At 35.9% G+C, this 16,414-nt stretch overlaps 1 protein-coding gene across 1 annotated transcript in view; it reads left to right on the top strand.

Annotated features, from left to right (window-relative positions):
- TLK1 (tousled like kinase 1) overlaps nucleotides 1-16,414 on the top strand; it is a 137,282-nt gene that overhangs the window by 67,216 nt on the left and 53,652 nt on the right. The window contains exons 4-7 of the mRNA XM_024765710.1: nucleotides 9,665-9,740; nucleotides 12,748-12,794; nucleotides 14,295-14,390; nucleotides 15,862-15,951. Of these exons, the coding sequence (XP_024621478.1) occupies nucleotides 9,665-9,740; nucleotides 12,748-12,794; nucleotides 14,295-14,390; nucleotides 15,862-15,951 (309 nt within the window). The remainder of the gene's footprint in view (nucleotides 1-9,664; nucleotides 9,741-12,747; nucleotides 12,795-14,294; nucleotides 14,391-15,861; nucleotides 15,952-16,414) is intronic.

Here is a 16,414-nt window from a genome sequence, read left to right on the forward strand (position 1 = left end):
CATGCCTTCCTCACTAGGCTTAATCATTTCTAGCTTTTTTTTGTGGTACGCGGGCCTCCCATCGCCGTGGCCTCTCCCGCCGCAGAGCACAGGCTCCAGATGCGCAGGCCCAGCAGCCATGGCTCACGGGCCCAGCCGCTCCGCAGCATGTGGCATCCTCCCAGACCGGGGCACGAACCCGCATCCCCTGCATTGGCAGGCGGACTCCCAACCACCACGCCACCAGGGAAGCCCCATTTCTAGCTTTTGATTAAAAGTGAGAGATGTGCAACTCTTCCTTTCACTTGAACACTTAGAGGCCATTGTAGAGTTTTAGTTGGCCTAATTTCAATATTGTGGTATCTCAGGGAATAGGGAGGCCCGAGGAGAGGGCGAGAATGGCTGGTCAGTGGAGCATTCAGAACACACACAACGTTTATTGATTAAGATCACTGTCATATGGTCACAGTTTGTGGCGCTGCAACACAATTAAAATAGTAACATCAGAGATCATGGATCACAGATCACCATGATAAATATAATAACGAAGAAGTTTGAAATATTGCAAGAATCACTAAAATGTGATACAGAGAGAGGAGTAAGCAAATGCTACTGGAAAAATGGTGCCAAAAGACTTGCTAGATCAAGGTTGCCACAGACCTTCAATTTGTAAAAGAATGCAGTATCTGTGAAGCGCAATAAAGCAAAGCTCAATAAAATGAGGTATGCTTGTACTATAGTAGAGTTTTAAAAATATTAGGTGTGTTTTTATATCAGCAGAACATAGTGAGTATTTTACTAATTTTCTTTAAGATTAATTCTCATTTCTAAAATAACTGAGTAATCATGACAATGCACTGGGCTTCTCCTATCCTAATGAATTTTCTGTTATAGGTCACGATTTTGGTCTGCAGTTCTTAATGGAAGGTTATATATAGAATAACTTACTAATTTTAGGGATTCTCTAAAGTGGAATGTGCAGGAAATACATGCTATATTATTATATATTAGATTGGCTATATTGCTAATCCTGATGATATATCAGCATTACTTTTGGAGCTTTTAAAAAATATGGATTCCTTTGGTCTCCCTCCAGAGATGTTTCCATTTGGAATGGGGATGCCAGCATGAGCTTTAAATAACAGCTTTGTGATTATGAAGTATAGTCAACATTGAGAATAAGTGCTAATAGATAAATGATAGACCAATTTCCTTTAAAAGATAAAATCAACCCTTTTTTTCTGGTTATAATGCAGTATTGCTATAGAGAAAACTGTAACAATGAAATCCCACTATTTTTTAAAAAAACACATCAGGTAAACATCTTAAAGGATTTTGGGGCATTCTCATACAGTTTTTTTAAAAAATATTTATTGATTAACAAATATTTATTCAGTATATATGGTATACTGCTATAAAATGAATGTTTTTTTAAAAAATTTATTTATTTAACTTATTTTATTTTTGGCTGCGTTGGGTCTTTGTTGCTGTGCGCGGGCTTTTCTCTAGTTGTGGTGAGCAGGGTCTACGCTTCATTGTGCTGTGCGGGCTTCTCACTGCGGTGGCTTCTCTTGTTGTGGAGCATGGGCTCTAGGCGCACGGGCTTCAGTAGTTGCAGCACGCGGGCTCTAGAGCGCAGGCTCAGTAGTTGTGGTGCACGGGCTTAGTTGCTCCGTGGCATGTGGGATCTTCCCAGACCAGGGCTCCAACCCGGGTCCCCTGTAGTGGCAGGCGGATTCTTAACCACTGCGCCACCATGGAAGCCCCTCATACAGTTTTAGTGTGAGTAAAGATTTAATATCACCTTTCATAGTACAATTTGGGAATATCTTTAAATTTTTAAATGTGCATAATCTCTGGCACAGCATTTACACTTAAAAGTGTCTATTCCGGGCTTCCCTGGTGGCGCAGTGGTTGGGAGTCCGCCTGCCGATGCAGGGTACGCGGGTTCGGGCCCCGGTCCGGGAGGATCCCACATGCCGCGGAGCGACTGGGCCCGTGAGCCATGGCCGCTGAGCCTGCGCGTCCGGAGCCTGTGCTCCGCAACGGGAGAGGCCACATCAGTGAGAGGCCCGCGTACCACAAAAAAAAAAAAAAAAAGTGCCTATTCCAAAGACATAATTGTATAAGGATCTAGGGATTCATGTTCAACCAGTGTCTTTAGGGATACTATACAGGATATGTTACTTCATCATGAGTGTCACAATGGGAGAAGAGCTGTGAAATCACGTTCTCAATTTTACTATTACAGGTACTCTTCAAAATGCCAACATTTCCAGACTAAGTTGTCTTGAAAATTTGCTTCCCCCCACCCTCCACAGCATTTGCTCTTTATGGCTGTTTTATTCTGATTGTATGATTTGAAAACTGCTTGTCAGATCATATGAACAGAGGAGGAAGTTCAGCTTTATTCTAATTTTATGGTTTATACTATTTAACAGATAAAGCCTTAAGTCAAAGCGAAAGCCAGAGAAGGGAAAATGCAAAGAAGTAGTTATGCTATGTAAATGATAAGAAAATGGCAAACAAAACTGCGCTTTATCAATATCGAAGATTTAGTATGCTCCTTTTAAGCATATGTGAGTGTAAATTAAAATGGGTCCAGGTAATAGGAACCTAAGAAGTACAGCTGTGAGGATGGCAAGTAAGGTAGTTTTTAAAAATTGAAAATAAGATTAAGTATTATATTTCTTTTAGTTACTGATGTGGTTATGGATGCTGTATGTTTGTGGAGGGAGTAAAAATCCTTCAGGCTTTTAAAAATGCTGTGAGCTGGCACACTTTTAGTTACCGGTAAGGCAGCGTGCATTTTAGTTGAGGGTTATCTGATTTCGCCTCTTTGGCTCTCTACCATCTTTGATATTAAGTATTATTAAATGATAAGGCAATACAGGAGAAAATAGGCTACACTCAAAATTGCGGATATGTTGATTGGGTTTACTTTGAACAGCAAGGAAATGCTCTTATTTGGTGATAGGATCCCAAAATGTTGCATACATGAACTTTTTATGCTTTTTATATTGAAATCAGCAAAATAATAGATCTTTTAGGTGTCAAAGATTCAAGCAAACATTTACAGATAATAGTTGGTATTAAAGTTTGACTCTTGGGCAGAGAAAGACTGAATTTCAGGTCATGCCAGCTCAAAATCATCCTGGAATTAGGATATACATATTTTATGATACGTTTTATCTAAATGTAAATTGGATACAAAGCAGCAAGGAAGTTTTCACTACAGAATTTCAGTTTTCTTATAGTGCATTATTCTAACCGAATGTTTATGGCAAAATGTTGGAAGAAATAGTATCTTGTGTCTTTGATATTCTTGACTAGAATGTCTATTTTATGTTGATTATTTTTATAAGGCTCCAGATTTCCCTTTTTAGTTCAGTAAATAACAAAGATTTCTCCCACATTTTAAGTTTTGCCTAGAAATGTGAATAAAACATGGTTATTACCAGCTGCGGGCAAAAAGGTTTATGTGCCATTTGTTCAAAGTATAGTGACCTTGAATTTGAGACCTGAGTAACTATATGAATCACTGAAATAGCCAATGAGTAGTGTTTTTCAAACCAGTCTTTAGCTAAATGAGTCAATCAGAAAAAAATTCATTCTGACAAGTTTGAATATTGAATATTTTGTAACAGGTATTATTTAATATTAGAGTAACTTTTCTTTCTACTTTAAAGTATTTTCTCCTTTAACGGAAAGAAATTAAATATATCAGTGTCTCTTTAAGTAGTAATTTTGTTACAGGTGATGCTATCTCACTTTTCTTTTTGTTCTGTTCAGTTGGGGCTGATGGACTCTACCTAAGGTAGAGGTGAAGAATAAATTTTAATATCCACTCCTTTTTTGTTGATGTCATAATATCTTTTCACATACTGTTATAATTTTCTATAATGCATTTATGCCAGTAATTTAAAATATCTCTAGTTGGAGGCTTGTAGAGGTGGTTATCTGTTTTCATGGAACAATCCATATTGCTTTCTCCCTCATTCTGTGATAGCATTAAGGTTCTTATTTCCTTATATTTGGTCTTATTTGCATTGATGAAAGGCAGATTTATTTTTATTGCAAGATAAACCAACAGGCCACATGATTAGATATGAAAACCTTGTTTAATAATCACTGACTTAAATTCCGGAACAGTAGGTATATCACTATCACCTCTTGAGTCCTTTAGATTTGTCTTTGTTTTTTGAACTTCCTTCCAACTCTGTAAAATGCTATATAAATTCACACTAATATCTTGGAACATTTAAATATCAGAGTAATCATTCAGGTTTTGGTATGATTACAAACTAGCATTTATAAAGCGGAATTGATTTAAAGAATACCAATTTCTTCTTCCATCATTTTCTCCTAATCACTGTTCCCCTGTATGTCGGAATTCTTTAACTTTTTGTAATACTGTAGTCTTTCCATCTTTACTTTAAAGCGAAGTCATATTATTTTGCCTTCCATAATAATCTTCCCTATTGTGGTCAGTTATAGTACAGTAATTGAGAAAATATAGAGGGAAGAGTGACAGCATTAGTGAGAGCAGTAACAAGCTTGAAAATGTTGTATATAAAATGCTCAATATGTCCAAGTTTTACACGTTACAGAAATACAATAGTGGCCTGGTTGATGTCCCTTAGATTTTCTAGGAAATCGATTGGTCAGGATCAGTGGTTTTTCAAACATTTTTGAAGCCATCAAGCTCTTTCTTTGAAGAAATCTGATATAGAACCTCAATATTAAAATAAGACATGCTGTGTTGCCAGGGATAGGGTAGAGGTGGGACAGGATGTGTCTCTGGTGGCTAGAGCCTTAGCTCAGCCACCTGCTCCTTCCTTTCCTTTAGTAACTTTGGAGACACAACCTTCTCTCCCCTAAGGTGTCTCTGGAGTACAATTTGAAAGTCACAGATAGTATTCTGAACTTTTTCTTCTCAGTGATGAGCCATTTTAGAGGTTAAATATTTGATGAGTTTCTGCCTACCCTAAATCCTCAAGCTTTTAAATCCCCAAATAAGTCCATACACAAAGGATGTCTTAGGAGAATTGGCAGCATTGGGCTTCATTGAGAGTTTTTGTTTTGTTTAATATAGGTGTTGCTCAGATTATTTAAATTCAAAACCAAAAAAACTGTTTAAAGTACATTTGTCTCAGGGTTAGTGATGTAATACTTAGGGCCTAGACTATAAGTTCTGTGGTTTATGGTTGAGATCAGAGTTGAAATATTGCTTATTTTGCAAACCCTACAAGTTATTTGTAAACTGTTAGGGCAGAAGCTGCTAATTATTTAACAAGTGACACGTGATTGAAGTTTTGAAACATGAAAGTGCGCGGATTATTTGGAGTAATAGAAGGATAGCCATTCAGATAAGAATAGCTTACTGATACAGACTATATATACACTGTTCTAGATGCTATACTACTTATGTTTCTGGTATGTTTCTCATTTAATCCCCACAATCCTTTTAGGCCATATTATCACCTTTAAAATTGATGAGAAAATTGAGTCTTGGGTTAAGTAACATACTGAATTATAGTAAATAGTGGACCCAGAGTTGGATTCTTAGTCTGTGTTTTTTCAAAGACTCATGGTACTTTCTTTTGAGGAAATTATGGTCCATTGAGGCTGACAGAACAGCCCTAAAATAATCTATGAGATGAGAATGAAGTCAAAGGTCAGCACGAGGTAGTCATACTAGGTAGGATGTGGGTGAAAAAAGATTAAAATTCATGGGAAGGCAAAATGGTGTGTTTATAATGCCTACATTTACTTTATAGGCAAATCAGGTATATCTAGGTTTCCCTTTCTCATCTTTTGCTTTGTTCAACTTTTCAGTTTTTTATTAGCTATTTCCAACTTCTTACTCGTATTAGTGTTAGATTACAGTCGGTTTTTTGTTTGTTTGTTTTTGCGGCACGCGGGCCTCTCACTGTTGTGGCCTCTCCCGTTGCGGAGCAACAGGCTCCGGACGCTCAGGCTCAGCGGCCATGGCTCACAGGCGCAGCCACTCTGCGGCATGTGGGGTCTTCCCCAACCGGGGCACGAACCCATGTCCCCTGCATCGGCAGGCGGACTCTCAACCACTGCGATACCAGGGAAGCCCAGATTACAGTCTTTTTTTTTGACGGGGGGGCGGGGGGTACTCGGGCTTCTCACTGTTGTGGCCTCTCCCGTTGCGGAGCACAGGCTCCGGACGCGCAGGTCCAGTGGCCGTGGCTCACGGGCCTAGCCGCTCCGCGGCATGTGGGATCTTCCCAGACCGCGGCACGAACCCGTGTCCCCTGTATCGGCAGGCGGACTCTCAACCACTGCGCCACCAGGGAATCCCAGATTACAGTCTTAAAATTAATTTTAGTCCTATCATCCTTTTTTTCCTTCATCTTCCTTTTCATCTTCCTTCCTCAAATTCTTCTCTGGTTTAAAAGAGGGAAGCCTGTTGCCGTTTTTTCTTCATTGTAATCATTATGCATTTGGGGGGTTTGTTAGTTTGTTCTAAACAAAATGACATTTCCCCCAAAAGACTGTCTCACGCCCCCATTCCAGAAAATTTTAAATTTAGGGAAATTTTGCCTTGGAGAAAAAGTTTTTACTAAGTTACCGTATATGTCTTAAAAAAATGAAAATAAAAAAGACCTTAAATATGTTGAAGTCTATATCCAGTAAAGTATTTAATGAACATTATCCCAAATAAGTTTGAGAATTGCCACGTATACTGTATCTTTGCATCCCATCCCCCTTTTGGAGATAGCCAGTGAGTGCTAGTATTTTAATGGTTCTTAGAAGCTTTGTAAATAAATAAATCTAACTTTATTCACCCCCAGTTGAACCACCCTACTGTACCTTCCATTTTAAAATGTAGCCTCTCAATCTATCCCTGATCCAGTGTTCCTTGGAATATACTTTAGAAAATGGTATGGAACCATTTACAACATTATATATTCTTTAGTTTTCTAGATAGAAAATGTTGTTTCCAATATAGCTTTCAGAATTTTATTATTCTGTTTAGTTTTTTGTTTTGCTTGTTCAAAGAAGCTAGTCAGGATTTAAGATGGAAATCCAAAAGGATTGTGCCATGCTTAAAAATTAGTATACCATTAAAACTGTTCTGAAAAACCACATTTCCTTGACCTTAAATTATATTTTTTATGTAGATTAATTTGGGAAGGATATGAATAAATTATTATTTGGGAGTTCTCCTTTGTTTTATTTTTTTTTTAATTAAAAAAATGTTATTTATTTTTGGTTGCGTTGGGTCTTTGTTGCTGCTCATGGGCTTTCTCTAGTTGCAGCGAGTGGGGGCTACTCCTCATTGCGGTGCCCAGGCTTCTCATTTCGGTGGTCTTCTCTTTTTTTGGAGCACAGGCTCTAGGTGTGCGGGCTCAGTAGTTCACGGCATGTGGGCTCTAGGGCACGTGGGCTTCAGTAGTTGTGGCTTGCGAGCTTTAGAGCACAGGCTCAGTAGTTGTGCACGGGCTTAGTTGCTCCGCGGCATGTGGGATCTTCCCGGACCAGGGACCGAACCCGGGTCCCCTGCATTGGCAGGCGGATTCCTAACCAGTGTGCCACCAGGGAAGTCCCGTCCTTTGTTTTAAGATAGATTATAGGGTTCTTTATAAAACTGTTAACTTAGAATTTTTTATTTGGTGATACTTTTATTCCAAGAAGAATAACAGATTGGTTACCACTGAAGTCTGAGTTTGGTAATTTTGAGTATGAAACTAAACTAATGAACTATTTACCTTAAATTGCGGTATGTCAGTCTGTGTCCTGAATAGATTGCTAGTTAGAGTGGATTTCTTTAAGATCTCTGGTTTACGATGTGAAAACATATAGGCAGTTTATTGGGTATAATGAATTTTATTTATGAACTTAATGAAAATTTGAAGTATTTTTGTGTGGTTGATTCATTCAGTTACTTCTTGATGTAGGATATATAATCATAACACATAGAAGGGAAAAAAGCATTTAGGCCTTGGAAATACACAGAATTGAATTTGATTTGAATCCTAGTTACCTTGAGTAAGTTATTTAATATTTGTTATTTATCATGCTAGGTATGGAGGTGGGAGGAGGAGGTGGGGAGAAAATATAACTTCTGTCTTTAAAGAATTCACAGTTTAGTAACATTCACTTAAACCTCTCTGAATCTTATCTTGTTGGCAGAATGTCAGTGAGAGAACTTAAAATTCCCCAGATAATACTTTGGGGAACCATAGATGCTCAGTATGAGTTAGGTTGTTTATTGTCATTCATACTATTTAATCACAGAACTACTTACAAGAGACATCAAAATACGGATTAAGTCCCTTCCTTGTTGGAGGACTACGTTGCCTTTAGAGATTTATTTTAAGTTGCCTTGATGTTTCATTCATTCAGATATCCTTTGTTCTGTCACCAGACAAACTTGCCAAGCTTCTAGAATTTGAGGGCCCTGTGCCATTGCCTTGTGCACATTTGGTTTTAATTTTTCACTAAGCACAACATTCTGTCAGACTGCACAAAAATTACTTGTTTTAGCCTGATGGAAATACTTCCTATCAGTTAAAAGAGCAAACCTGTAATTTAAGAACAAGCCATCACATAGGGCAGGGCTCTGCAAACTTTTTTTTTGTAAAGGGCCAGGTATTTAGGCTTTATGGGCCATGCAGTTTCTGTTACAGCTACTCAACTCTGCTGCTGTAGTGTGAAAGGAACTACAGACAGTACATAAATGAATGAGTGTGACTGTGTTCCAATAGAACCAAATTTATGGACACTGAAATTTGAATTTCTTATACTTTTCATATCATGAAATATTCTTGTTCGGTTTTTATATTTTTCAAACATTTAAAAATGTAAAATTTATGCTTAGATTATGGGCCCTGCAAAAACAGGTGGCCAGCCAGATTTGGCCATCTGGCTATAGTTTGCAGACACCTGATTTAGGATATAATCTATGAATTTGCTTTGATTGTTGTTGGTTAATAATTTTTAGGCATTTAGGTGAATGGTTCTTTTTAGTAGGGATTGTGTATATTAAGGTTTGTGTTCTGCTCTTTTTTTCTAGCCCAAGTTTATTTTACTCCTATAGAATATATATGAATAGTAGAAAACTAATGGGAAAACATACGGTGTTTTGTTGTTATTTTGTGGGGTTTTTTTTTGCCCTATCCAGTTAAGAATTTGAAGGGCATCTTTTAAAGGCTGATTACTCTCAAATTTCTCATCCACCTCAAGTCAAATTCTGTAAATGTAAATTTCAGGTACTGTGTACCAGGTCTCCTACACTTCAGATTTTAAAAATTTACACAATAGGGGGCTTCCCTGGTGGCGCAGTGGTTGAGAGTCCGCCTGCCGATGCAGGGGACACGGGTTCGAGCCCTGGTCTGGGAAGATCCCACATGCCGCGGAGCGGCTGGGCCCATGAGCCATGGCCGCTGAGCCTGCGCGTCCGGAGCCTGTGCTCCGCAACGGGAGATGCCACAACAGTGAGAGGCCCACGTACCACAAAAAAAAAAAAAAAATTACACAATAGGAAATTTTATCTTTTAAATAAATTGTATGTAATAATTACATGTTTACATTGCATGAATGCTGTTGAGCAAAATTTTTTACCTCGAAAATAAAAATGACATTTATAGTGATTGTAAAATTTTGCCTGTTAAAACTATAATTTAAAGTTCTGTTAACTTGCTTTCTGTAGACACCAGAGAAGAAACAATCGGAATCATCCAGAGGAAGAAAGAGAAAAGCAGAAAATCAGAATGAAAGTAGTCAGGGTAAGTGAAGCAAAATCTTCCTTAAGAGCCGAAGAGGCATTTATGATTAATTATTCTGGTTTTTAATCAATTAATAATGTTTTTAAAAAGTAGTGTGTTTTTGTGATTTCTATAGATACCATGTAATTTCTGCATTAATAGTTTAGGAATGTACTTTGCATAAGAAATAATAATTATATGAAATTGGAATCTTTTTGTACCACAGGTAGTTTATGGTTACTGTTTTCAGGCTTTTGACATTTCCCTTATTTTTTTAATTTGAGAATTAGAAAGAAAAATGTCATGTCCAAACCTGACAGGCATTGCCTTTATCACCTTTCTGTTTTCTCTCTTTATATGAATTATGGTATTGAAATAGCTTCTCGTTTTTGAATAAGAACTTTATATCTTAGTTTTAGACAAGTACCCAAACTTACTCATCCCTTTTATTTAAAAAAAAAAAAGACTATATAAAAATGATTGAAGTACTTGATTAAAGCACCATCTTTTTCTTTCCATACCTGTTCTTCATCCTTTCTTTCATACTTACATTTTGTATTATGAACTATAAGAAAATTACTTTCATTAGACTACACAACTTCTTATAATGGACAAAATAGTATTGTCACTTAATTTGGCTTCTCAAAATTAAATACAATAAATTGGGCTCTTAAATCATATGTAATGATGATTTTATACATATATTACATGTTTTGGAGCCACAAAATCTAGAGCCATGAACCCATGGCTTACTAGTGTTTACATGTGGCACTGGCATCAAGAAATATATTTGCAGCAGCTATCTTTGTGGAAGGAGGGAGTTGAGTCACTCTAGCACCTTTTTCTAAGTTTGTGGTACTTTGTATTACAATCTGCCCTGAGGTCTTTTTTGATCTTAGTGTAGTTTCCCCAAGTTGTGGTTAGTGGGCTTGGATTTATTTAGTTATATTAGTTATGATAGATTTAACTTTAGATTTTAAAACTCACTTTTAAAAGCAGGTACCAAAATAGCCTGGGACTTCTGGGTAGGTTGATCCAACCTGTGTCTTTAAGAAGCCACATCTTTTTCTTTGTGGTCTGCCATCCACAGAATTGTCTGCTTTTCTCTTATGGTTTTAGGACTGTGGCCAGTTTTAATTGCATTTCCTCATTTCATCTTCCACACTTGTATTTGCTTTAGAGAGAGGCTGGTTTTCTGTGTTTTTCTTTTTTCCTTGTTTCTTTGATGTAGGCTTCTTTAAGTCCATAGCAAACCTCTCCTGTCATCTTCTTGGCCAGGATAGGGTCATGTGTCCATTCCAAAACCAGTTATGTCCAAGAGAGGTATTATTGCCCTTAAAATCAGGCCCATCTCGGGACTTCCCTGGGGGCGCAGTGGTTAAGACTCCATGCTCGCAATGCAGGGGGCCCCGAGTTCAATCCCTGGTCAAGGAACTAAGTCCCACATGCATGCCGCAACAAGAGTTTGCATGCCACAACTACGTAGTCCGCCTACTGCAACTAAGGCCCGATGCAACCAAATAAATAAATATTTTTTAAAAAGTCAGGCCCATCTCTGAAAATGAAAATGGGGTAAAGTTCCATTTAGAAGTACAGGTTGTGTGGAAAAGGCATGATACCTGAACAAAATTGCATTTCTAATCCGAAGGAAGGAAGGGGAACTAGGAACAGAGGCCAGATAGGAGTCAGCCTCTCCTGAAGTTACATGTGCTATGTAGGGGAGGGAATGTTAACAGAATAAAACTTGGATTCAATTAGGGAAAAAAAATTCGGGAAATCGTTTCTGGGTAGGCAACCAAAAAATGTCTCTGTCTTCATTAAAAAAATAGCACCTCTTCAGAATCTGCAGGAAAGTTGTTACAGGCAGAAGGGAAGTTCTTTGGTATAAAACTTTTATAGTGCTCCCTGACCTCTGAATAAATCTGTACAAAACTAGTGTTCAAAATTTCTAGGTAGTATTTATAGTCCTGATTACTTATTAGTTTAAAAAAAATTTCCCCCTACCTTGTTCCAAAAAGGAATTTGAGGTTGTTGAACTTCTAAATGTATTGTTTGTTTATCTCAGTAATGCCTGGCACATAGTAACCACTCAAGAAATATTTGTTGAATAAAATAAGTGAATGAATGTATATAAGTCAGTATTGAATTGATAAATGTATATGTTTATATATTATCCAAAGCTTTTGACTCCATGCTATCATAAGTTTTTCTTTTGTAGCTTGAAGAAATTATTCAGTGTAATTCCAGTGAAGGATGGATGCCTCCCATCCAAAACGCCATATTTCTTAGCAACTTCTTACTTCAAGATTTATAAAACTAATGAAAAGTCCATTTTGTTTCTTTGTTATTTGTCTTTTTTTTTTTTTTTGGGAAAAGTACATTTTAGAGCAAAACTTTTAATTAAAGAACTGTGATCTGTAATAATGTGGATCACTATCAATATGGTCATATAAGGACAATATTTAAAATCTAGTTTAGTTTTTTAAAAATCCTATTAATTTGGAAATACTTTTTAGAAAATCAAAACATTTTACAAAATAGCATTCATATTAAAGCATGTTATTGTCAGTTTGTTATGGTTTGTGTTGACCAAGCTTTTTTATCATTATTTACAGGTATAAATTGGTTTGTCAGTTATACAGCTGCCACTTGTCTTTTTTTAATTAATTGACGTGTTTTTATGAAATTATTAGCCATTAAGCAATCTGAATAGCGTAGTTTTAAAAGCAGAGATCTTTTAATATGATTTATTTATTTGATTCTCCCATAACCAGGACTTTTAAAAATTGACATGTATCTATTGAAATATCATTTGACTTTTGGAATTCTGAAGTTGGCATCTGACCCTCTGAGGGCTCTTAATATTCCTTTGATGCCCATCACTACCCAACTAAAATATATTCTTTTTATTAAATAGACTATTTTTGTGTGTATTAGGGAAATTAAGTTTGGTACATTCTCATATAGTATGTGGTAGATAGTCATGACTGACTTTAAATCTATAAAATTTTTTACTTCTGTATTTTAGGAAAAAGTATTGGGGGACGTGGCCACAAAATTAGCGACTATTTTGAAGTAAGTTCATTGAGAAATATCTTCAGTTCTTAATATAATTTTGCTGTGGGCTGAAATAATTTGTTTGAAGCACAAAGTCAACTTTTGATTATCTGCTTAATTAGAGCAGAACTTCAGTACTATGTGATGTCCTGACTTCTTAGGAATATTAAACTTTACTTTTACTTTGGTATGGCACATCATAATTTCCAAAGTACTTTCTCCTGTATTTGCTTATATCCAGGAGATAGTCAAAGTAGGTGTTATTAGTATTCCTATTTTACAGATGAGGAAACTGAGAGCCAGAGATATAAAGTAGCCTACGTAAAGGCAACTTCTAAATGGAAGAGCAAAGAGTAGCTTTAAGTCTCCCAGCCTCTAGAATTCTTTCTGATGTCAGTACCACAGCAACAGTTGAGCCCTGTGGATGGAGATTAAATAATGATAGAGATGTGAATCTAAGAGTCCCTGAAAATAATAAGCAGTGGTAAATTTAAATTCTTAGTCTGGAATGTTTCCTTTCTTCTACACAGAAACACTTCTGCCTACCAGTTTTCATTATGAAATATTAATGTGATTATTAAAACAAACATGATCTACTCAGTTGAAAAATATTTATATTTCCTTGAAAGAGAGCAGAATTTGGTGATTAGGAGAAGGGCTGTGTTTAAAAAATATATATATTTTTTATCCTCCATTATTTTTCTTTCTTGAATTTACAGTGTCTAAGCTAAAACTGTTGCAGACTATAAGATACACCTAATGCTCTTTAGTTGATGTCAGTCCCTTAGTGTTAATATCATTAAAAATCTTTGCCAAAGTAGGATCAAATAAACAAATCTCAGGTGTCTTGGATGCCTACTGTGTGCTAAGTGTTACGCTAGGCACAATAGATAAGAAATTTAGACAAAGCTTCTAGGTTGCAGGAAGCTGTTTAATGAACACACTAGGAAGTCCCCATCTCTGCTGTTCATACATATACCCTGAGATGAAGCCATTAGCAGCAAATTGTTTTCTCCTTCCATTCTTGGTTCAGAAGCATGAGACTTGAGAAAGCTGTGGAACAGATTAGGTTGGCTTCTCTTCGTATGCAATTAAGTCATGCACTGTAATGCATGTTATGCATGTAAGAAAGGATTGATTTTTATTAGACTTTGTGCTGTTAAAAAGAAGGGACTTAGTTTGTATAGTTCTTTATAGTGCTGTGAACATTTAGATACTTAATAGATCTTGGGACTGACAGCTCTGTTTTAAGATAGTTGATTATGTTCACTAACATCTACATGTGAACATGTTAAAGTTTCTTGGGATTAGGGATCATACTGGTTTAACAAACATAAGGGAACTGTGCTAAAATTTGAAGGAAAAATAAGACTTGTTCTTTGCTTTGGGGGAATTTGTCTTTGAGTCTGCCACAAAAATAATAATAAGATATATTTAAATTAATTCATAATGCCATATCTAAAATCATATTTGTCTAAACCTGTGTTAATAAATAGTGATGTTTCCTTTTTCCCTCAGTACCAAGGTGGAAATGGCTCAAGTCCAGTAAGAGGCATACCTCCTGCAATCCGTTCTCCTCAGAATTCACATTCACATTCCACTCCTTCCTCATCTGTAAGTTTTTACGTATGTAGTCTTTGTGTCTCAGAGTTTTTGTGTACTGAATGATAACTTTCATAATTCGTCTTTATTGAGACCTTTTACATATATTAGCGTTTATCTTTAAAAAAATCATTCTGTGAGATGAGTTGAGTTCTTTTTAATGATTTGATGCTATTAGAACTTTATTTCTGAAAGTAAGATTCTAAAGTTAAAGATTTCCTGAATTAATTATAAGACGTGTTCTTCGCTTTGGGGGAATTTGTTCCCCAAAGAAGTAATGTTTCTATAAAAGAATGATGGGACCAGGAATTCCCTGGCTGTCCAGTGGTTAGGACTTGGCAGTTTCACTGCCGGGGCCCGGGTTTGATCCCTGGTCAGGGATCTTAACAATTAAATTTCTTAACCACTAAAATGGTAGCATAATTAATTCCTTTCTGGGAATCCTGAAATAAAGAGTAGGCAGCCATCAGCCTCAGATAATGCAGTTTGGCATAGGAGAAGGATCTTGGACCTGAAAATTGTCTTACAACTTTTTGGTTTGTTTCTAACATTTTTAAGACCTAGTTCTTTTATATGCATTTTTCTACATGTTAGATTTTATTCTATTTTTTTTACTTTCATTATGTGACAGTTCATTGTCTAACCAGAAAAACAGTGTTGGCTTTCAGTAATTTAAAGATGAATTTAACATTTTAAAAAATCAGAGTATCTCTTATTTACTCAAGTACTCTGTTTTTACTTCCAGTGTCCCTTTCTAGTTCTGTCTGTAGACATATACTTCTTAATGTCTTATTCATTTTGTACCTTGGGGCACATCATATTGCCATATACTAAATAAAGCATAAGACTCAACAATAACTGAGTTGTAGTGATAGGATTGGTACACGATGTAATCTTTTGCTTTCGGTGAATGTATTTTAAAACCAGTGACTAGATAAACCATGAAACTTATCAGTTAATTGATATTATACTACATATGGGCATGCATTATTGTACCCACTACTAAAAGAGTTCTGTATTAAGGTCTTTACAGTTTTACTTTTTGAACCATTATAATCTGTTTAATATTTTTGTTTTAAAATAATATATTTGGCCTTGTTTTAGTTAACAGATTGAAAGCATTAAATTTGCTTTTATGGCACCAGATTGTTAAGTTCCTTGAGGGCACGGCATATATGGCTGGTTGTCTCTTTTATTGGGCTTTATAAGAGGGAGGTACTTAATGAATGCTTATTGAATAAATGGTGATAAAAAATTTTTAAAGTTCAATTATTTATTTTTAATTCTTGATTTTTTAAAAATAAATTTATTTATTTATTTTTGGCTGTGTTAGGTCTTCATTGCTGTGCGTGGGCTTTCTCTAGTTGCAGTGAATATGTTTTGAATTATTATCCTGATAAAAACTTAAGAAATGTTTAGTTGTTGCTAAGCAAAAGCCTATTTTTTTCTTGCTAATATAAAATTTTTAATATATTTTTTTAAGGTTCGACCGAATAGCCCTTCTCCTACTGCATTAGTTTTTGGGGACCACCCTATTGTACAACCAAAGCAGTTATCCTTTAAAATTACTCAGGTAAATGGTAATTAAAATTTCTTTGTATGACTTCTGAGAAGCCAGTGACCAACTTTGTACACACAATTAAGATGTCTTCTCTTTGTTTTAGACATGGTCATAAAGTAAAATTCGGTATCAAGAAAGCTAATTGCTAAACAAACAAAAAAAACAGTTTGTAGGGGGTGAGAAGTTGAAACACCCAATTTACTATCATCTTGTCCTTTGTTACATACTGGTTAAATATATATTTTAAGCAAATTAAATAAACAGAACAACCATAACATGTCAATTCTGTTTACTGGTTCTTTTTGAACTTAACATCCAAGTACATATAATCGATACCTTCATGAAAGTGTTATATTTGTTATAAGTGGACATTAAAGCAGTTTGTTCCATGTGTCTGTATTTTTGTATATTCATATATGCTACACATTTAAAAATCATTTGAAAATTAATCAGATATCTTTTACAGTTATTTAGT

This window comes from Neophocaena asiaeorientalis, unplaced genomic scaffold (genome assembly GCF_003031525.2).
Source record: "Neophocaena asiaeorientalis asiaeorientalis breed wild unplaced genomic scaffold, Neophocaena_asiaeorientalis_V1.1 scaffold721, whole genome shotgun sequence".
NCBI lineage: Eukaryota > Metazoa > Chordata > Mammalia > Artiodactyla > Phocoenidae > Neophocaena > Neophocaena asiaeorientalis.